The sequence below is a fragment of the Thrips palmi genome, unplaced genomic scaffold (assembly GCF_012932325.1).
Source record: "Thrips palmi isolate BJ-2018 unplaced genomic scaffold, TpBJ-2018v1 HiC_scaffold_19, whole genome shotgun sequence".
Classification (NCBI taxonomy): domain Eukaryota; kingdom Metazoa; phylum Arthropoda; class Insecta; order Thysanoptera; family Thripidae; genus Thrips; species Thrips palmi.
In genome coordinates, this window is record NW_023144628.1 from 7043437 (window position 1) to 7065511 (window position 22075).

The 22075-nt window shown below is 50.7% G+C and overlaps 2 protein-coding genes across 4 annotated transcripts in view; both read right to left on the reverse strand.

Moving 5' to 3' along the window:
* Nucleotides 1–1520: 1520 nt before the first annotated feature.
* On the reverse strand, nt 1521–8949 carry LOC117646019 (GPI inositol-deacylase). Its single transcript, XM_034386643.1, has 14 exons — nt 8535–8949; nt 8202–8355; nt 7901–8127; nt 7548–7820; nt 7294–7467; nt 6936–7213; nt 6671–6818; nt 6297–6565; nt 6075–6209; nt 5778–6002; nt 5144–5700; nt 4766–5018; nt 4562–4666; nt 1521–4476 (listed from the first exon to the last, which is right to left on the reverse strand). The coding sequence occupies exons 1-14, from the start codon at nt 8670–8672 to the stop codon at nt 4017–4019; spliced, it is 3396 nt and encodes a 1131-aa protein (XP_034242534.1). The 5' UTR covers nt 8673–8949; the 3' UTR covers nt 1521–4016.
* A 345-nt stretch (nt 8950–9294) lies between these two features.
* Nucleotides 9295–22075, reverse strand: part of LOC117646083 — a 96486-nt gene continuing 83705 nt past the window's right edge. For all 3 annotated transcript variants that reach the window (XM_034386768.1, XM_034386767.1, XM_034386769.1), the window contains 7 exons: nt 20139–20193; nt 16474–16718; nt 14103–14242; nt 13662–13892; nt 13409–13571; nt 12832–13002; nt 9295–12666 (listed from right to left, as the gene is read on the reverse strand). In XM_034386768.1, coding sequence (XP_034242659.1) covers nt 12463–12666; nt 12832–13002; nt 13409–13571; nt 13662–13892; nt 14103–14242; nt 16474–16718; nt 20139–20193 — 1209 coding nt within the window. In that variant the 3' untranslated portion in view covers nt 9295–12462. The remainder of the gene's footprint in view (nt 12667–12831; nt 13003–13408; nt 13572–13661; nt 13893–14102; nt 14243–16473; nt 16719–20138; nt 20194–22075) is intronic.

The window sequence follows — 22075 nt, forward strand, 5'->3', positions numbered from 1 at the left end:
CGGCCGGGGTGAGACTGGCTGGGGCGAGGTTGCCTGGGGCGAGGGTGGCCGGGGCGAGGGTGGCCGGGGTGAGGTAGCCTGGGGTGAGGTTGCCTGGGACGAGGTTGCCGAGGGCGAGGGTGGCCGAGGTGACGATGCCAGGGGCGAGGACAACCGGGGGGTGGGCAGCGGCAGCGGAATGGACACCGGGACGGTGCGGTGCTTGGGGGGCGTGGCGACGGGCGTGGCGACGGGCGTGGCGACGGGCGTGGCGGTGGCTGCGGTGGCGGCCGAGGTGGGGCGCATGGGAACGGCCACGCTGCTGGGCGGCACCGAGGCGTTGCCGGACAGGCAGCACAGCAGCCCCAGCGGCCCCTTGTCCCGGTTCCTGGCATCCGCCGCGTGCACCGCGCACCGCGCCCACCGCGCCCTGTGTCAGTGTCAGCAGACTGATTCCGAGAGTTGCTTTCGTCACTCTGTCTCTCTCACACTTTTAGGGGACGCCCCGTGAGTGCGAGTGAGACAGCGACGAAAACGACTCTCGGAATCAGTCCACTGGCCAACACACCCTCCCCGTCCTCCCCCCTCCAGCATCTCACCTTTGTAGGAGTGTCGGACTGCGGTGGTCCTTCCCCCTGAGAAATGAAAGCAGTCAGATTGGAACCTTGCGCCACATACAGCCCTACATTACTCCTTAGGGGGATGTAGGCCTCTAGCGCCTGCGAAGTTGCTGGTAGGCCGCCCGCTGCGTGCGTCCGCGTTGCGGGCTGGCCTACCCTGCGTATTGCAGGCGGCAAGGCGAGCGCAGGGGTGCTTGTGCTTGTCGCGATGCTTCAGAAGACTGAAGCTCACCTCGTGGCTGTTGGGACCGCCAGCATGATCATGATCGGGAGCCTCTCCTGGAGCCTCGGCCCGCTCGCCCCGCCCCGGCAGGTGTCCTTCCGCGCCCTGCCGACCAAACAACGCCAGTTCTCGCAGAGCGGTTCCAACCTGCGCCCTCTCCTCAGATCCCTCTGACCACGTCGCGGAACGCTTGCATCGCGTGCAACGCCCCAGAACAGCGAGAGACAAAGTGACGAAACGCTGTGCGGAATCATCCTGCAGTTCCTATAACGGCCGGCCGAGAGAGGGGACGTTTTTTTTTGCGGAGACCTCGAGGCACAAGTGACGCGGCGGAGTTGCAGTCCCTCTACCCACTTCGCTCACATCCATGGTGTTGGGGGTTCAGAGGTGCGGGGCCGAGGGTGGGGAGGAGGGGCGGCAGTCGGGGCCCCGAGGGGGTGCAGGGGCCGCAGAGGCCGCAGAGGCACGGGGGCGGCGCGCCCCCCTTCGCCCTCGCCCGCCATTTCGGCAGACGTGTAGAGTCGGGCCCAGTCTGGCCGGCCTTCGGTCTTTGCTTCGGCGCCTTCGGTGCTTCGGTGTCAAGGCGGCAGGCGCCATTGTTACCGCCCGGCCAACGCGCAATGCGCGCAACGCGATGCAGCGAGTGTAGGAACTGCCAGGAACGGGGGAAGAGGAGGCGAGAATGACGAGACACCAGCTTTTGGTATTTTGGTAGCCGTCGGCTTTATATTTTTAAACACAAAGAAAGCTCACATATAAAAGTCGCGGCATGTTGCACTACATTACACAATAATATCACATTTTCAATAGTCACTAGATCGTAGATCGAATCGCGGCTCGTAATTGTGCTCATTAAACTCCAATCTGCTAAAGAAATGAAGGGTCAGTTCCACACAATCATGACAAGTTTTTATCCAAAATGAGTAACATTGTAAAACATATTGTCCACTTTTTCAAAAGTTTATCACAATACTTTGCCTAGGAATCAATGCACAGTGGATTAAGTAAAATTTTAACATTCAGTGCTTGTATGGCATTTCCTCTCCTTCAACAACAATTAACAAAAATCAAACAGCACAGGACAGAGCTACTAAAATGCAAATACTGAAGCACACTCAGGACACAAAATATGAGTGTTAAAACAACTAAGCAGGATTCGAAGTTAAATATTACAATACAATAAAAGCCATTACACCACAAAAATGTCTTATAATTGCATTTTTAATGCAAGTTTGGATGAACTGCAGTGACTGCATGTGTCTGGTCTTGTGGGAAAAAATGTGTTTCCCTGCAAAATCAGTTCAGATATGAGATATAATGACTTAAAAGTAAAAATCATGAAATAAAGCTCCATTTTTAAACCTTAACAAAGCCTATCTATTTTAATGGGCACAGCCCTAAAAAGATTTTAGTTTTTAAAACAACAAACTGGCCTCAAACACTAACTCCATTGCAAGACATGATGTTATAAAGAAATTAAACTTTACAGAGACTTAACCAAAATTGTCTTATTTGTTTGATTAAAGTGCTATAAGTATGAGAATACATTCAGGAAAAGAATGAATGAGGATGGATACAGTAACAAAAATATTGCAATGAGCATGAAAGAAACAGACAATGTAACAATAATAAGAGAGGCAACACTCTGTCTTCAATAACTTAGTGCCAGATCAACAATCTTCTACGCTCTGACTTGTAAGTTTTCAATCACAATCGCCCTCACATGTCATGATATTGTCTTTTCAACATTTAGTCCGTCAATCATCATTACCCCCTACACTTGCTAAAAATAATACAGGGGTATAGGGTAGAGTTTATTGATAAGCCGACTTTGCCAACAGAGATTCAAAAGTTCCCAACTAATCATATCCTAGAGTTATACCTGTGTAGGGCCAGGAAAACCAGGAAAACAAAAGAAAATTTATAGTAATTTGGCTTAATCATGAGATACACTGATACATACACTGTAATATTTAAGAGTAAACAATTAATTGAATGATTATAAAAATACATCATTGTTTGTAAATCACAATAAGTCTTCCTATCAATTACAAAAATTTACAATAAACCATGTGAGAGATAAAGTTTAAGGTCCCACATATTAGAGTCAGGGGCTGCCCACACATTACATCCATATGTACAAACTTAACTTTAAATTTAAAACTTCCTCCCAAGCGGACAGGATGGCAGTCAACAAAGTGGATGTTATGTATAGGCAGCCAGAAACAGCTTAAAAAATTTCCTTAGTGAGTTCATTTTTTTTAAAGTTAAAAATCAAAACAAAGCAGATACCAACAGCTAAAATCACTCTAAGAATGGACCATTTAAAGAAATGGGAGGCCATGATACTAAGGTTTGGTAATTTATAAAGATTTCCAACATTGCACTCCCTGAGTGGGTTTAGTATGGTATTCATGTTCTTAAAATAAAACATAAAATGATTTACCATCTCAGATGTACCTCTGGCAACAGAAATAATGCCATAACACACTTTTAAAATTTAAAAACATTGGAACACCAAAATATTAGTGTGTGGTAGACAAGATCTTAACAAATTGATAATTGGATCCGTTGAGTGGATGCTCGACCAAAGCCTGGTCAAGGAGAAACCAAGACTGGAATTTCAGAAGCCCTGCACCATTCAAAACAGTGTAGCTAGCTATTAAATAGGATATCTTTGCTTCTAGTCACAGTATTTGTAAAATGTTAGTATCTACTTTTGACTTAATATCACTTCATTTAAGCACACGTATTATACATGTGTGACATCAATGTAAAAAATACTGAGAAATCTTAACAATACAATAAATAAATAATACATAACTGCACAAAAGTGGTACCAACTATTTTATGTAAATGAACATACTGTTTTCCTCTCCCATAATCTAGATACTGTAAAATTACATGTTGAAAAGTTTGTTGCAAACAGTGCCAGTCTCAGTTTTAACAAAAAAGTAAACACAACCAAAAAAATCTTAAGTGACGTGCCTCAGTAATATTTTATAGCATGCTTTCATGTGGCCATTCTGATTGCAATAAGTAATACTGTGTCTTTTTGCTACTGACATCACTATGACAAATGCAGATATAGATTTTGTCTTCCTATATAGTTTTGTTCAATTATTTTTTTTAAAAAAAGAACAAAATCATACAATGAAATTCCTAGTTATCGGAAAAGGGCAATGGTTTTTCCTTTAATGGCCATCTTGGTCATATGATTCTTTTCCATTGTGACTGTGTTCACATTCTGCATCTGAAGATTCGTCCTCTGTCTCTTGATCATGAGCCACTTTGCAGATAGGGAAAGCTTTCCTTGCTTCTGTGTCATTCACATCTTCATTGTAGTCACTGTTGCTGGCACTGTCTCCTCCTTCGTCATCTCCATCTGCTACTTCATCATCACTTCCAGAATGGCTGCTATCCAAGCGATTATCATTTATGGAATCAGCATCGCTTTCATTCTCACTATCCACATGTTCAGTGTAAATGGTTGGAAAGAAAAACAGATACACATTTGTCAGCCATTGGTGGGCAGCCAAGATCACCATAGCTGCACTAATAATGTAATTAATAAAACTTATTCTTGTTGGAGCGTAGAGCAATGTGACTGTTGCTAGTACAAACAGAGAATCAGCAATAATCCTTAAATACGGTCTGGAAAGAAAAGGAAAAAACTTAGTGATGGCAGAGTTTACAAAACAACAAAGTTATCATATTTGCTCAAGGGCTTTGATCTTACAGCTTGGGGTGCGGATATGTATTTGTCCAAAATGTACTGCCTATACTGCTTACTATGAGCACAAGAGGTATGAATACTGGATCAGGATTTAAACTGTGATCAAAACTGCAATTAAAAAAAAAACAAAAAAAACAGGAATGACAATGAGTTAAGAGGCTGTTTAAAAATGAAGTAAACATTGTGTACAGAGCACATGTGACTTACTTGTAATTATGTGCCCAAGTGAGCAGAGACGGTATACTTGGTACTATTGCAGTCACATAGATGAGGAAAATGGTCATATACATATTTATGTCAGAAAGACTGTTACGTTCGTCCTCCTTTTCATCCAGATCGTCACTTGAACTGTGATCGCGATGCTTTGCATCTGCATTTTTCAAACAAAGATCTGTATTCTTCGAGCTATGATCAGCACGTTTTGTACCCTTCAATTGCTCACGACTTGAGGAGGCTTTTGCTGAAATAAAAATAAAATAAATACATAAGATACATCACCCTGGAACTGCAGTACATGACAAAGAAACCAAACCAGATGATAGACATCCATATTATCAAACTACCACCACAACTCTGAAAATTTACCTTTCTTTTCAGTGTACTTTAAAGTCTCATCCTCTTTTGAGCCTGAAGAGTTGGATTTATTGGCACCAGGGTTTGCAATACCTTCCAAAGATACTCTTTCTCTGCCTGTCACTACTCTCATAGAGTACAAGAATAGAGCCTCTAAGTAGTCGTTATACATGTTGCAGAGCACATAGTAGAAAAATATGCCACCCAGAATAAGAGATAGAGCTCCACAGGAACAGGAGCCAACCATTAGAAGTGTTATTACAACAACAGGAGGTGCCTTTATCATGAATTCTCCTAGAAATTCGGTCAAGTTAAATGGACCTATGCATGTTAGGAATGATCTTTTGAAAAATTGACCGACAAAGCTCAGGCAAATGACATTGAACACTTTTGCATTGAAAATAAGACAAAACATGAATATAAATCCAGCACAATACACAATCCCAAATGCACACACATACAGAAAGAATGGGAAAAGCAAATTTTCCATGGGTGTTCTAGCCATAAGATTCATGCCCTGTTCAGGTATTCCCCATGCAGTTAGAAAGTGGTCAGAGTTTAAGTCATCGCTGGAAAGGAGAGAAAAAACATTTTATCATGAAGAGAACTAACATCTAGAGATTAGAGACAGTAAATCCAAACTTACCCTTGAGAAAGCAACCTGGTGAGCATTTTACACAAGGGGAGGATGTAGAAGGGTTTTGCTCCACGACTCATTGCAATGTGGAAAAGGGAACACTTGCCACTTCTACGATAGGACAGCAACTGTTCTCGAAGTGTTAAGAGAAGAATTGCAACTACATAGGCAAAAACACATGGTGTGAGGGATCGTGCAAATTGGCTTAGTAAAAGTCCTGGTGCAGCCGTTACACTGAAACAAATCAATGTCATTTAGCAACAAGAGAACTAACCCTTAAAATACAATTGCAAAGTGTGTATTCACCTAATTTGGTATCTGCAATTCGGATCTAGAGATATTTCAGCCCTGACATTCTGTTCAATGGTCTTTGGTATATCCTTCCGCATACGTGGTTTGACATGAAGAAGTCTTACAGGAAGCGGGTTTTGGACAGCCTCACTGCAGTTACAGAGAAAGATATTAGTCGTAGGCAAATAACACAATTCAAACTTTAAAAAATCAACAATACAGCAGCAAATGGCTTACTTTATAAAGCTGAATAATTTCTCGTTACTCCATGGAATACTCAACATTGCCACAGCATGGTGTTCTTCCTTTGAACATGACACAGGTTTCACAACCAAATTTAAAACATGCCATAGAGACTCAATCTCTGAAAAGTCCACGGTGTAAAACAAGGCCTTTTGGGCAGTTTCTTGAACCAGAACCACCGGACGGGTATCAAAAAGCATCCAAAGCCCAACAGCAGGTGGCTTCAGGATTCGAGGATTGTGGACATCAACGTGAATTTGGACCTACATGAAGGATAATCAAGTATCAGCTGTACAAGTACGTTAAAAAAAACTTTTTCCGATAACTTATCTCAGATAAAATATTAATTCAAACATTGAAATGCTTACAGGATCATTAGTATGAGGTATCCTTAACACAATATGCGAAAATTTTTTCTCTTGTTGAAGACGGTGAAGATCAAGAACAAGTTGCTTGCGCTTATGGTTTTTAGTTGGCAAAAACATTGTGGAATTCGAAAGATTTTCTCCATTTTTGCTGAAAAATAACATATTAGTTGGAGTAAGAATGTCTTTAAAACTAATTGATACTTCTAAGAAAATAACCAACTCCTTTCTTCTTTACTCAGGAGTACCACACTGTTTTATAACTTACCAGACCCGTTTGTCATTTGAAATAAAATTGGCTTGACAAGCAAACACCCAATCCCCCTCCTGGTGATTAATAGCTTCCACAGCTAAGGCTGAATGCAAAATATGATCGATCAGGCGAATCATAATATGTTTAGGTCTTTTAAGTCGATCATTTCCAGTTGGGTCAATGTTTGCTGAGACAGTAAATTGACGATAAAGTGGCTCTACCCAGTCTGAACCATCCATAAAAGTAACAAAGGGTTGATGAATGGCTTTACGATACTGTTTTCCAGAATTTCTCTGCAATCAAATGAAAATTCAACAAATAAGGCATCAAACTAAGAGATTTCTGAAATTTAAAATGTATTGTAGTGAATTACATGGAGGAAGTGGTAAGAGAGAATTGAGTTACGAAGATCTCGATCATTGGTGATTTGTTTTGTTTCAAGATCCACCATATCGAATAGTGCTCTGGCTGTGACAAGAACCAATTCTTTGCACCACAATATAGCCAAATGATCAACTGATCGCCATACAGTTGGAACTGTTGTGGTCTAAAGGATAAAAAGAAGTGAGGGCATATAAATATGGGTCAATAACACCACAGACAGACTTAAGAATGCAGGTAACTTACAACTGTGTGGACATCAATGTCCCATGAAGCTATTGAATCAGTCTGAACCAAAAAATCCATATAGCTTCCCCCTACAGAGGTCAAGGATATGTGTCCCAGTCTGTTTTCTCTTCCTAAACGCCATGTTTTTGATGTAGCTCTGTAGTAGTGGTAAGAATATTCATCAAACAGAACTACAGGACGGCTATGAGGGGTTGCAAAGGTAAGAATAACTTTAACTAAGCTTGGGTCAAAAGAAATATCATTGAAGATCCCTTTAGCGATGACACCACTCTGCAAGTTAAGTCAATGGTGAATTAAAGTAAACGTCAATCATCATCAATTTAAAGTTGAAATTAGTGTAGAGAGCGTACCATAGAATGGGCAACAATCACAACTGAAGTTGGTCTTTTGTCTTTGCTTCCTCTATAGAGTTCGAGGATACGGTAAATTGATTGCCGAACAAATTCTGTTTGAGGTTCCAAGGCACCACCATACACAGCAGAATGTTCTTCATTCAAATCAGTAGTAAAGAAATCCAGGTGAAATGGAGAGCGGGAATTCAGAGCTTTACGCATGCTCACTGATGCTAGTGACCGAGCTGGCAAAAAACATTTACAGTTCAGTATACATCAGGAGTAAGTGTATTTTTTTTTATATTATCATTTTACAAACCTTGTTTGTGTGAACCAGCACTCCCTGGTAAAAAAAGGACAGGAATTCCAGAAAATTTCATTTTACGCATTGCTTCAATGTGATGTCCCTCACTGTAAGCCCATAGACTATAACGTTTGTGGGCGTGAGTAACCTCATCAGACATGGCAATTCTCTGTAAACAAGACATAAACCTCTGAGAACAATAAATAAAAAGCAAATTGGTACAAAACTGAAGTGAATTTTTAGTATCATTCAAAAATAAATCATAATGGTGTTGGACATTCTCTACTTTTTGAACTACTTTAAGTTAACATAACCACAACAAAGAGCAGACGAAAACAGTATCCTTACCACAAATTGAGGATATTCAAACATGTAGGTCATAGCGCAGGAACGGTCCTTGGGAGCATACATTAAGTAATGTACCCCGACTGCGTAGAGGAGTACTACGACAGCGGAGAAAATGGTAAATACTGATGTAGAAGGCATTTTGAACCAACTTGACGTGATCCTTGGGGTGAAGTTATTTTGGGTAGGACACTGCGGCCGTTGTACTCATTCTGCCGGTCATGGCTGCTTCAAAACCACACCGTTGTTATACTAAAACGATAACCAAGCATGGCAAAAGTAAATTTTAATGCCAAGCTAGACGATAAAATATATCTTGACGCCCAAATTTGCAAACGACTGGCAAATGGATTCTCCGAACAGCAGAACACTAACACAGCAGCAGACGCCGACTCTTTACCAACCAAACAAGGCCAGCTTTATGAAGCTTTTGAAGGGTAGGGTCACGTCCAGCTTTTAAACTGGTCAGATAGAAGCGTCACAATGAACATATCCGAGACAGGAACGGTAGAGAAAAAGAGCTTTTGACGTACAAAACCTAGTTTGTTGAGGTTGGTAACAAGCGTTTGGGTGAATAAACGGAACGCTACTTTATTCGCCCTAAAGCATCGTGCAAATAGTTTTATTTCCAGGGAAGTACCCTTCTTGAAGATACTCCATGCTCCATGTTCTTCCGGTAGGACTCATATAGTCGACAACAGTTGCTACTGTCAGGGAATGGGAAGGTGTGGAATGTAGATCAGTCAAAAGAAGCACAAACATGTAATAAATTAAGCACCATATCTTTATTCCTCACTTTTCAACAAGGCTTACAACTATAGTTGAGATTTGTTGACAGGAAACATTCTATACAGACTTTGACAAGTTCTTGTATTTGAGCATGGAATCAAAGTACTGGAAGTCTTTCCCCAAGTTGAAAGAGTAATTCAGTAAGTTCTTGATGCTGCAGTCTTCCCAGGGTCTTAAGTGTAGGAAGTAGAGCCAAATTGGAAACAAAAATAAAAAAATGGCAGATTTCAACATTTCATTCATTCACACTGAGAAATAATATTAAATACAGTTTTTTGAAAATACACAAGTTCAAGAAGCTGGATGACCTCAATACTTCAAAATGTAAGCACCAGAAGGACCATTTTTTTCTTCTTTTCTGTGGTGCTTGGAGGTATATTACTCATTATGCATTAGGACTTTAGTGTGAAAATTTGTTAATTGCAGTCCAATATCTTTTCTTTTATTACTCACTTTTCCATAAATAGTAAAAATGGTCAGTGACATTTTTACTAGCTCATTATTATAACTCATGTTCCCTATACTATGTACAAACCAGTAGATTCAATTATAGCTCAGGCAAAGGTCCAGATCCCCACTCAAAATGTGTTAAAATTTCACTCCTTGTCATACAAAAACATGCACTCACACACACATACACACATTCAGCCACCTTGCTTGTTTGGTTTCTCTCTGAGAACCTTTAGCTACATTGAAATGGCGTTGAAATATTGGGCATTGGAAGTTTCCAAAATTGGTAACAAAATATACACCATTAAAAGAAATTTCACAACAAGAAACACATTTGAAGATAAATAGCCAACAAAATCGAATGGAAACTGTATTTTATAAAAACATAAATATAAATTTAAAAAAACTTTAATTTGGACTTTAAAGTCAACAAAAACAATCATTTAAAAAGTTTCAAGTAGCTTAAACATAATTTAAAGAAAGATTTTAACAAGTAAATAATTTCATCACAGATGCAGATCTTAATACAAACACAGCAGTGTAATTATTCTGTGTTCCGTCAGATACATTTATCTTACAAATATCCACAATCATTCAAACATAAATTATTTCGTTGGAGTTATGAACCAGTGCCAAATTACGTAACTAGTGCCACATCACCTTAACTATGCAGACAAACCTGCCTTACTTATCCACAGGTTTTGTAAAAATTAATTCAATTTAGAGAATGCTTCAAGTACTGAACTTGTACAAAAAAAGACTTGTTAAAAAAAAAAAAAACATAGCAACAATGAAAAAGTAAGGCAGGCAGCTAAAATTTCCATTTCTATCAATAATATCGCAGATTGATTCCACCACCTTGACCCCATATGCAAATAGGATAGGGTAGCACATCACATAGATTTTTTCAAAGCAGAGAAGGGTGTTTAAATCACAAAAAAGGCAGCAAAACAAAACTGTTGGTAAAGCTAAGAGTTTGAAAAGTATTTGTGAAATGCCAACTTGTAATTATCCTGAATTCTGGGAAGGGCAGCTTCTATCCAAACTAAAAAGACACTTAAAGACAAATAGTCAACCAGGGACAGCTGAGCCTTCATTGGACAGGGAAAAACTTGCTGTCCCTTGATAACAGATGACAATCAGCAAATAGTAATAAATTTTTCTTTAAAAAAAAAAGAAGAAGCCGTTGTCAAATGTTACTTGTTGGTCTTTAACATACTATCTACTTAGACTAAATCCACTAAACTTTAGTTTATGTTAATTAGTTAGGGAGAAATAATTTGATGTAAACATGAAACGTGTTTTGTTACATCTCATGCCCCTTATGGCACAGTGAGTCAAGAACAAACATGCATTAATTACAGTTCTCTCACTTTAAACAGCACTGCAGTCTAAGATCAAACTGTAGGTATTAGTATGTTGCTCCCATTGAGCTTAAAGGTATTGAGCCATATCCAAAAAAAATTGGTCTCATCCAAAGTCTGATGACTTTTCATCATAATTTTTTTTGTTGATTTCCCCTTAATTTTTATCCATAAATCTGAGTACATAAAGTATGCAGTTGAGAAATTTCAAAAAATAAAAGGAAGGACAGAGCAGAAAATAGGTCTGTCCAATGAAAATTGTACAGCTGGTCTTGACAACTAATACCTACAGAAGTGATTATTTTCCCATTGTATGGTCCTTATAACATATATTAGGTACTTTGTGGGAGTAATTTGAAGGAAATTTCATCCCTTTTGTTACCTATTCACTTTGCTGACAGTTCATCACAGTGCATTTGAAGCATCAATAAAGGAGCATACAGTAGAATTAAAAGAGAAGAGACTTAAAAGCTTAAAAGAGATAGGGAACACCAACAGTCATGAACAAAACAATGATTTAAAAGACCCTTACCAATAATAAATTGGCAGTTTGCTACATGGTGGCACTTGGTATTTTGAGTAAGTTGGCTGCTTTCAGTACACTAATTGCAGGGCTAATTGAATTTCTGCCAACTTCATACAAAGTAATTAATTGTCTTGTGGTTTTGTAACCAGCAAACATCATCCACTTCATCAATCACTGCAGTTGACTCCAACTAATTCTGTTTTCAATAAGAAAATAACACGACCAACACCATCAAAAGTCATACCCCCAAAAATTACAATCAGCAACTGCAGGATCGAGAGAAGCTACACACGATGAGGACTGCAGTTACAACCAACCAGAAAAGGCAGTCATTTCAGCAACATCAGCACAAAAAAAAAAGAACAGATAGCACACACCTACAGGTATATCACAATATTCAGAAGAAGAAAAATGACACCACTGTTGAAGAACAATAGTGTAAGAAAGGAGCATATGACAATCACACACGCACGCGCGCACACACACATACACCCTAAAAAATAAAAAATAAAAATTGTTGTTATTCTAGATTCTGTTGCTGAACAAAAGCCTTTTCCAGACCATGCCTATTGGTGCGATGACTTAGATCCTCATGCTTGACCCGGCCCTCGGCCCGGCTGGGCTGGGCTGGGCTAGGCTGGGCCCGGCCCGACTCGTATGGCTGATGCGCCGCGGCCCGATGGCGGCCCGGCTGGCTGGCAGCCTGGCGTCTGGCATGTGGCCGGGCAAGACAACCCCAGAGTGCCCGGAGCTGTCCGGTTGGGTTCGGTTCGGTTCGGCCAGGCCTAACTGCAACTCCGAACTAGCTACTCCGGCTGTACGCCGTGTTGGTGTAGGGCCCCGAGTAGATCGACGAGCCGCTGGTGGAGGCCGTCTTGCGCCGCCGCTTGGCCAGCAGGATCAGGATGGCGGCCAGCACGGCCAGCATGAGCACCAGCCCGGCCACGGCGATGCCGATGGCGAAGCTGCGCTGCGATATGCAGATGCTGTTGGGGTCGTCCGACGCCTGCAACAAGGTCGGAGATCGGGCTCAGTCTGTCTCTCTCGCTCTCGCGGAGTAAGCCATGGAGGTGCGAGAGAGACAGAGGGAGGAGTGCGGGCGGTGGAATGGCTCCACTGTCGCCGAGCCGCGGGGCCGCGGTCGGCGGGGCGGTGCGCCGGGTATACTCACCCTTTCCCTGGAGACGTCGTCGAGCAGGTCGGCCCTGTTGGCGTCGTTGGCCTCGTTGACGTACAGCCCCGAGTAGACCTCGATGGTGGCGGGGCTGCCGTCCTCGGCGTCCTTGGGCGCCGCGCCGTCCGCGGCCTGCCTCCGCCGTCGGGAGCCGTCGCAGGCTGGAGGCTGCAACAGGCAAGCGTGCTGTCAGCGTCCTGGCGTGGCGGAGCGGACTCGCGGGGGACTTCCCTAAAAGCCTAAAAGGCTTCCCTCGCGCCCGTGCTCGCTTTCAGAGCCATTTCGCGGCGGCGAGTCGGGCTGCAGACCTATTCCGAGAGCCTTCTTCGTCGCTCTGTCACATCCATGAGAAAGCCCCGTGAGTGCGAGAGAGACAGAGCGACGAAAACGACTCTCGGAATCAGTCTGCTGCCGCGCTGCCGAGGGTGAAAACGGAAACGTATCGCGCCTCGCCACGCCCCAGTTGGCCCGGGGCGCGGTGCCGCGGTGGGCCGCATCGTTTTTGCGGCGCGCAACGCCTTGCCGCCCCGCCGCCTTGTCAGGCATGCCATTGCATGCCATGCCATTCCCTCACCGAGTCGTCGCAGCCGTTGTCCGCCTTGAGGCACAGGCGCACGTTGCACTGGTAGTACACGGACGCGGTGTACGGGAACTTGTGCGCCTGGAAGCGCACCTGGGCCAGCGTCTTGGACTCGGAGTACTCGAACTGGCCCATGATCTCGTTGTCCACGGGGCACCTGCAAAACAAGGGGGCGTTGTAGGACCAAACGGACAAAACGGAGAGAAAGTGTTCGGGGATTCGAACCCGGGTCCGGCCTATGACTCACCCTTCCGCGTTGATGAGGCGCTGCTCGCCCCAACCGAGGCCGTCGCGCACCAGGCAGTCGGAGATGCGCAGGCCGTACAGCGGCTGGTCGTCGATGTGGATGGCCAGGGTCAGCGGGTCGCCGATCTTCACGTTCTCGGCCACCTCCTTCTGCGTGGGGTCGCCGTAGAAGATCTTCATGCTGCAGCCCGGCATGGGCGCGGTGGCCGTCAGAGGGGTGGGCTCGGCCGTGCTGCGGGAAAGCAAAGGGTTGATGAGGACGACGAAGACGCGTTGCCCTGAAACGGATTCGCCTTCCGGGCGCTCTGTCTCTCTCTCGCTCATGTGCATGAGTGCGAGAGAGACAGAGCGACAAAGTTCTGAGCGGCGTCGCTCTGCAGTCTGCAGGACAATGGCCTGGCTCCGCCGCTCCGCCAGTGACCCTGCCCGCCGCTCCGCTCACCTGACGTTGACGGCGTTGGAGATGGTCTTGTCCCTCGTCTGGTAGCGACACCGGATGTGGAAGCCGCGCCCCTGGTTCGTCACCAGCTTCCGGTGGGGCTGCACCACGATCGTGTTGAAGTACTCGACGCCGCCGTCGTTCTGCAACACAACAAGAAGGCCGTGAGTCGCGTGCGTGCGGACGCAGTGGACGGCCAGAGCGACGGCACGCGTTTTTTGCCGTCGGTCCGCGCGCGCCGCCATGCATGCCGCCATGGCGCCCCCCACGTCGCCCCGTTCAACTCCACGACGGCGTCGTTAGCGCGGCAAAACCTGCTGCAGCGGCGCGGACTTTTAAAATTCCCGCCCATTATAGTAGCCTGGAGTCTTGGCGCTGCGTCGCGCCGTCTCTCTCGCACCTCTGCGGGACGCTCCACGAGTGCGAGAGGGACAGCGCGACGAACGCGCTGCACTGTTGGAGGGCGTGCTTGGCGGCGACGCGGAAGGAAGGGCCGCCCGGACGGCGACGAGCTGACAGGCGACTGCCAAGGTCCGAGTGCTGGAGTGCTCGCTGGAGTCTCGCAGTGGCCCGGACGTCCGCCTCGGGCTGGGCCTAGGAGGCCTAGGGCACCGTAGGGCCGCCCCGGCAGGATGCGCCATACTCGCTGCATTATCGGATGCACTGCGCTCTCTCCCTTTTCGCTGTGCAATTACGTGATCGTGGGTACGGCTTTTGTCCCGAACCAGCTTCTCCTCTCTTTCTCTAAACAGTGGTTCGATTAGCCCGGATTCTTCTCGCCGGCCTGCTCTAGACGTCCCTATTTCGACGAGGCAGGTGGACTGGCATGAAGCCCCCTGGAGGAATGGCAAGAAAACAACTCGCGCAGTGCGCGCGTGTGCGTGCTGCCCGTTTGCGGAGGTGACGCGCGGGGACGAAAAAACAAGAAGAAAAGACACGTTCCGAAAACAAACAAGGCGGCTTCGCGGCCCCCGCCCCGCCCCGCCCCTCGCGGCGCGTCTGCCCACACGCCCGCTCCCCTCCGCCCCCCGCGAGGCGGTCCGCGGGCTGTTGCAAGTGACTCCTTGTTTGGCTCGCTGCAACAAGGACACCCCGCGCCGTGCCGGCCGTAGCGGGCCGTGCCGCGCAGTGCCGCGCAGTGCCGCGCCCCACGGTGGGCCCCGCCGAGCCACAGACAATGTCGCGGTGCCCCCCGTGGGGCCGCCGGGCCGCGGTGCGATGACGGGCAAAATGGCGTCTCGGGGGGCGCGGGCGGGCTGGGCAGGCGCACGCACGTCCAGGATGCCGTCGACAGGCAGAGCGACGCGGAGGGAGAGACAGCCGTGTCATGAACCGATCGGGCCGCCCCGCTCTGCTCCACTCCGACCGGGCCACGGCGGCCACGGCTACGGCCGGTACGCAACACCTGGACACCTGTCGCGAGGCAGATGGCAGTGCACGCCGGCGTCCTCGGGGAAGTGAAGGGGGTGGGGGGCCTGCCTGAGTATGCGGACCTTGACACCACATACACACGTACATACACACACACACACACGCACACAAAGACACACACAGGCACGCAGACGCACTTAGTGGGGACGCAGGGCACATACTGCGGCGCACTGTACTCTTACCACAAACACCCCATCCGTCACCTTAAATTTACTCACACTCGTACCTCACTGACAACTCGTCTCACACACACACATACACACACGGCGCGCGCGCCCGACGTGTCAAGTATATACGTCTGTTACTACACATCGTCGCTTCGCGGTGCTTCGCGGTGCCGGGCGGCTCGTCTCGTCCAGGCCGTCCAGCAGACTGATTCCAAGAGTCGTTTTCGTCGCTCTGTCTCTCTCGCACTCGTGAGGCGTCCCGTATGGGTGCGAGAGAGACAGAACGTCGAAAACGACTCTCGGAATGAGTCTGCAGGCCGCGCAGGCCGGGGCTTGCACAATGAGTCAGAGTGTGTGGGGCCCGTGGGCCCGTGGGGCCGGGCCGGCCGCATCGTGTATGGACTGGACGGGGAGCAGCAGGGCGAGCAGGGCGAGCAGCAGGCTCACTCCGAACAGCGAATGTCTCTCTCGCACTCACGGGGCATCCCACGGGGGTGCGAGAGAGACAGAGCGACGAATGTTCGGAATGCCGGCGAGGAGAACGTGCTAATGGATTTGCCGAGCGTCCCGACGACGTCCCGGTGCGTCCCGGTCGGCCCGGCCCCTTATTTGCCCTCGGCGACACCACCAGCGACGACGACGGCAAGCACACTGTGTGGCAGGCCGGGTCAAGCACCCGTTGCCCACACACCTCCACGTCGATCATCCCCCAAAATCACTCCCAACAATGCACCCATCGCGAGACGGGTCCCAGAGAGGCTGTCTATCTGACTGACCAGGTCGGTGCTCATGGTGTTGCAGGAGCGCAGGGGCAGCCGGTAGCGCAGCGGTCCGCGGTGGCGGCGGAACTCGGCCAGGCAGGACGAGTTCTTGGACAGCCCCCGCGGGTACACCATGCCGTCGAACATGGAGTGGGCGTCCACCCCCACGTCGCCGCCGATGGACACGGCGATCTCGTTGCTGTTGCAGTCGATGCGAACGTCCTGCACCGCGTCCGGCGTCGCTGGCGCGGCTGGAGTCGCTGCCGGGCAAAAAACAAGGACAGGTGTTAAAGTGACAAAAGCGTAAAAAAGCGGCAAGGGCCCTTCGCGTTGTCGGCTCGGACGAAACCAGTTACCAATGCTTCCGATTAAAAGACGAGGGAAAGAAAACGACCCGAATCTCCAAACTTAATCGATTCGCTTCGACGCGATTGACGGCAGAAAAAAGGAACAACAACAACACTATCGCGAGCGATCGGCGTGCTTTTCGCGAGGACAGCGCAGCCATGGCGCAGCCGGTGCAGGGCCGTGAGGGCCTCATGAAGGGCCCCATGAAGGGCCCCATAAAGGGACCTTGCCCTTCGCGGGAAGGGCCCAGGAACTGGCTGACCGAGCGGGGCGGAGCGGGGCCCTGCCCGGTCCCGTTGCAAGCCGGGGCCGAGTCCCCATGGGGGGTCGTGGGAGGGAGAGGGGGAGGGGGAGGCGCACCCTACGTGGGGCCGAGCCAGGCCGAGCAGTGCAGCGGGTCAACGGCCATACCGACTGCAGCGCGGCCAGCCAGGCCAGCCAGGCCAGCCAGGCAGGCCACCAGCACACTGATTCCGAGAGTCGTTTTCGTCGCTCTGTCTCTCTCGCAATCATGGGGCATCCCGCGCAGGTGCGAGAGAGGCAGAGCGACGAAAGCGACTCTCGGAATGAGCCAGCAGGCCCACCAATACGGAGTGGCTCGGCGTGCACGGGCCTCATGGTCCTCATGGACCGGGGCGTGGCCGCGCGGCCGCGAGTCGGATTGGCTTATCATCATCCATCGCTGCGCTGCTGGCAGGGCACGGCGCCCGATGGCGGCACAGCGGTACACAGAGCACGCCGTCAAGGTCCACCAGCCCTCATGCCGACACCAGTCGACGACGCCGTCGGGGAGTCAGGGAGGACGTTGACGTCCGGGGAAGTACACATTTGCCCCGCCCCCTCCCGCCCCGGGCGAACTTCCACGGCCACAAAGAGGCCCAGTGTGCAGGCAGGCCGAGGCAGGCAGCGCAGTCCTGCCCGCGCAGCATCCTGTTCCCATAGCACAGCGGTTCTCAACCTTTCTCGGCTCGCGACCCCAAATTTGAAGCCAAAAATTTCCGCGACCCCCAGGAAAAATTTCGCGACCCCACGGGACCCCTCCTTTAACATGCCACGGCGTCTGATCCGAGGCGGGCATTTTGCTCCCTCAACGGGCAACTGGTCTTTGGACCTTCCTTTAGCATGCCTTTGTTACGGAGTGCAATTATCAGTCTTAGTTTGGGAGCAGTATTGTCTCAAAGTTGGCCAAAACGCTCAGAAATGTCTTTGAAAAATCGTGTTTTGGGCCGATTTTAAGCAGCCACTGCGTCTGATCCGAGGCGGGCATTTTGCTCCCTCAACGGGCAGTTGGTCTTTGGACCTTCCTTTAGCATGCCTTTGTTACGGAGTGCAATTATCAGTCTTAGTTTGAGAGCAGTATTGTCTCAAAGTTGGCCGAAACGCTCAGAAATGTCTATGAAAAATCGTGTTTTGGGCCGATTTTAAGCAGCCACTGCGTCTGATCCGAGGCGGGCATTTTGCTCCCTCAACGGGCAATTGGTCTTTGGACCTTCCTTTAGCATGCCTTTGTTACGGAGTGCGATTATCAGTCTTAGTTTGGGAGCAGTATTGTCTCAAAGTTGACCAAAATAGTCACAACGATTTTTCAAAGACACTTGCGACCGTTTTGATCGACTTTGAGACAATACTGCTCCCAAACTAAGACTGACAATCGCACTCCGTAACAAAGGCATGCTAAAGGAAGGTCCAAAGACCAATTGCCCGTTGAGGGAGCAAAATGCCCGCCTCGGATCAGACGCAGTGGCTGCTTAAAATCGGCCCAAAACACGATTTTTCATAGACATTTCTGAGCGTTTCGGCCAACTTTGAGACAATACTGCTCCCAAACTAAGACTGATAATTGCACTCCGTAACAAAGGCATGCTAAAGGAAGGTCCAAAGACCGATTGCCCGTTGAGGGAGCAAAATGCCCGCCTCGGATCAGACGCAGTGGCTGCTTAAAATCGGCCCAAAACACGATTTTTCAAAGACACTGCTGACCGTTTCGGCCAACTTTGAGACAATACTGCTCCCAAACTAAGACTGATAATTGCACTCCGTAACAAAGGCATGCTAAAGGAAGGTCCAAAGACCGATTGCCCGTTGAGGGAGCAAAATGCCCGCCTCGGATCAGACGCAGTGGCTGCTTAAAATCGGCCTAAAACACGACCCCAGCATCGCCGCGACCCCTTAAAAAAATTTCGCGACCCCGCTTGGGGTCGCGACCCTAAGGTTGAGAACCACTGCCATAGCAACACTGTCGCACACTGTTGCAGCGGGCCGCGCGTGTCGCAGTGTGGGCACCGCCAAGGCACCGCGCCCGCCGAGGCGCGTGGGCGCCCGCCGATCTTTATTTCAACGACAGCCCTGGCCTCTAAAGCACCCCGTCGTCCCCCCTTCCCCGCGCGGCACGACGCCGAGGCGTCCCTGCTGCGACCTTTGACCGCCCCTCCCCGCCCCGCCCCGCCCCGCCCCGCCCTGACCCGCAGGTGACGGCGACGGAGCGACATGGGCCCCGCAGCCGTGCACCTTGCTCGTTCGCGTTGCCGTCGAGCTCGCAACGTCGACGCCATCCTCGAGTCCATTTTCGCTCCCGAAATGAGATGAGGGTCTGGTCTCCCTAAATGAGTACCGCCGTTTCAAAACGGCGACGTGCTCGCCTCCGGGGCGGCCGCGCGCCAGCCAGCGCCAGCCAGCGCGCCAGTGGGTCACGTTTGAGGTCGCGGTGCGGGCCAGTGCGTGCCTGCAGACTGATTCCGACAGTCGTTTTCGTCGCCCTGTCTCTCTCGCACTCACGGGGCGTCCCGTATGGTTGCGAGAGAGACAGGGCGACGAAAACGACTCTCGGAATCAGTCTGCTGGGCCGAGGCACGGGCGGCACGGCCACTTACTTCCCTCCGCAGCCCGCCGGGCCGCCGGGCCACCACGACGGCGAGGGTCTCCATCTCCGCGTCACGACGCGGGCGCCGCGCCACACTATTTCGGCGTCTGTGGCAACGCGCGCGACGCGGGCAACGCGGCGAGCTACTTCACCCACTTGAGCGGCTCCACTCTACTTGTCCGAATAAAACCGCGGCGCCGACCCGACCCGACCGCCGGAGCGGCTGGGCTGGGCGAAATGCAATGCGCAATCGCTCTTCATTTCTGGATCCAGAGCGTTTCCGCGTGCCGGGCCGTGCCGTGCCGAGTGGCGTGGCTGCGGCGGCCCAGCCCAGTCGCCTGCGAGGTAGGCAACGCGGCGGCACGGCTGCGCGGCGGGGCGGCCCGCCCTGCATTCCGCAGGCGCTCGGGCCGAACAATGCCACGGCGTGGAGGCAGTGGAGTGGAGGCACCGTAGTAGGTTGTGCACTCACCTGTTGTTACAGACAGGGGCAGCTGGGCGCCCGCTACACTGTTCACTAGCACCGCCTGCAACAGAGAGAAACAACGATCCATTATTGATTTGGCCCGTCGAGTCAAAGGCAGCCAGCCTGCTGCGGTTCCGCGCGTTCCGACCTTGCTCCGTCTCCGCCCTGCGCCGCCCAGCACACTGCCATCGCTCCGTCTCTCTCGCACTCACGGGGCGTTCCTGTATGTGCGAGCGAGACGGAGCGACGGCTCTCGGAATCAGCGTACCGCGCCATGGCCGCCCTCGCTCCATTTCTGAGCCGCCTTCACGTCAAGCCTGTCCGGCGGCCGGACTGCGGACTCCCGATCGGCCGATCGCCGCGTGGCCGCCAACGAGAAGTGCCCGCTGCAGGCCGCCCGGCCCTTGGCCAGCCCCTTGGCCTGTCCGGCCGCCCCTGCGTGCCTTTCTTTCCTTTTACTGCAGCGGCACTTTGCTCCTCTGTGTGTCTAGCCGTCTAGCCGGCCGAGGCCTATCTGGCAGGCAGTCAATCATGGCCAGTCGGCAACGCGTTGCCCTGCGGATTCCTCGATTCTTCGCTCTGCCCGGCTACCCGGACCGCGGCGTTCCCACCAGGATCCAGGCCCCCTTCGCCTCCTCGGCGCTTCCTCGGCACGCGCGGCCGGCCGGCCCAGCTGACCGGCCGACTGATTCCAAACGGAGGCTCTCTCTCTCTTTCTCTCTCGCACCCCTGTGGCACGCCCCGTGGGTGCGAGAGAGACAGGGCGACGAAAGCACTCCCCGGAATGAGCCTGCAGGCCACCGCACAATGCAACAATACACGCCGCGACATGCCGTGCGTCTCACAATGCGGGATTGTTCCGATGGCGCCCCTCGCGGCCCCACCACCACACCAGCCCTTCCGGCACGTCGGCGCGCCACTGTGCTGTCCTTTCCGCTCCGTCGTCAATACTCCACGCTTGGACGGCCGCCGCGGGCCGCCTCGGGGCCGCCCGGCCGGACGACGTGGGGTATTGAACCCGGGCCGCGCGGACGGCAAGGCAATGCGATGCGGACAGCGCGCCGTGGTGACAATGCCGTTTTAATTGCCCCGGCTCACGACCGAGGATCAAGGACCCAGCCGCCCCAGGCGCCGCGCCGCGCTGATCGAAAACCGAAGATCGAACCAAAGCGTCGCGTCACCGGCCGCCAATCCGCGACAAGTGGTCGCGTCACCGCCGTGCAATCGCCGCTCCGTCTCTCTCGCACTCATGGCGTGTCCATGGCGTGCCGTAGGGGTGCGAGAGAGACGGAGCAAGTCGCTGCCCTTCGGCCCGGGCGGGCCAGGCCCGGCACGCACGCAGCGCCCCGGACCCTACAAGGAAGTCGCCAGCACAAAGGCATGCGACGGAGTGCTGCCCTGGGCGAAGACCACACGCCACCACCGGACACAAGCACGGCCACACTGCGAAAAATAGCTGCAGCGCGCCGTGCGAGAACAGAAAACTGTAAAGAGAAACCGGCGTCGTCTTGTGCGCGCTTCGCTCGGCGCGTCGCTGGCTTGCCCGGCCCTCGGCCTGGCCTGCCCATAATGTCAAGTTCAACGATGACGGCCTGCTCGGCCACGGCGCGGCGTGGTGGCCCTCGGCCATAAAGAAGAGCGTCCCCTGCTATCGCTCCAGTATCGCCGGATTGGCATGCCGGGCCGCCCCTCCCTCTTTCTCCGGTTCCGGCCGAGCCTTTTGACCAGAAAATAGCGGCGCTCCGGACTGGAGGCTCCAGGACTCCAGGACGGGGACGGGAAAGGACGGCCCCAGGCTGGCCAGGGGCGATTCCCGCTGACCTTTGGGCCGACGGTGCCTCGCGGTGCCTCGCAGTGCAGCGCCTGCCGCGGCGTGACGCGCCCAGCAACATGCAGTGCATCATGCACCACACCGCGCGGCGCCGAGGTCAGCGCCCTCTAGC

Bases quoted from the DNA above. Each gene is read 5' to 3' on its own strand.
- LOC117646019 (XM_034386643.1), bottom strand. From the start codon at position 8,672: ATGCCTTCTACATCAGTATTTACCATTTTCTCCGCTGTCGTAGTACTC. The intron at 6,003-6,074 runs GTGAATACACAC...GATTTGTTTCAG, and splicing joins AATTGCAGATACCAAATTAG to TGTAACGGCTGCACCAGGAC. The intron at 4,477-4,561 runs GTAAGATCAAAG...TTTTCTTTCCAG, and splicing joins ACATATCCGCACCCCAAGCT to ACCGTATTTAAGGATTATTG.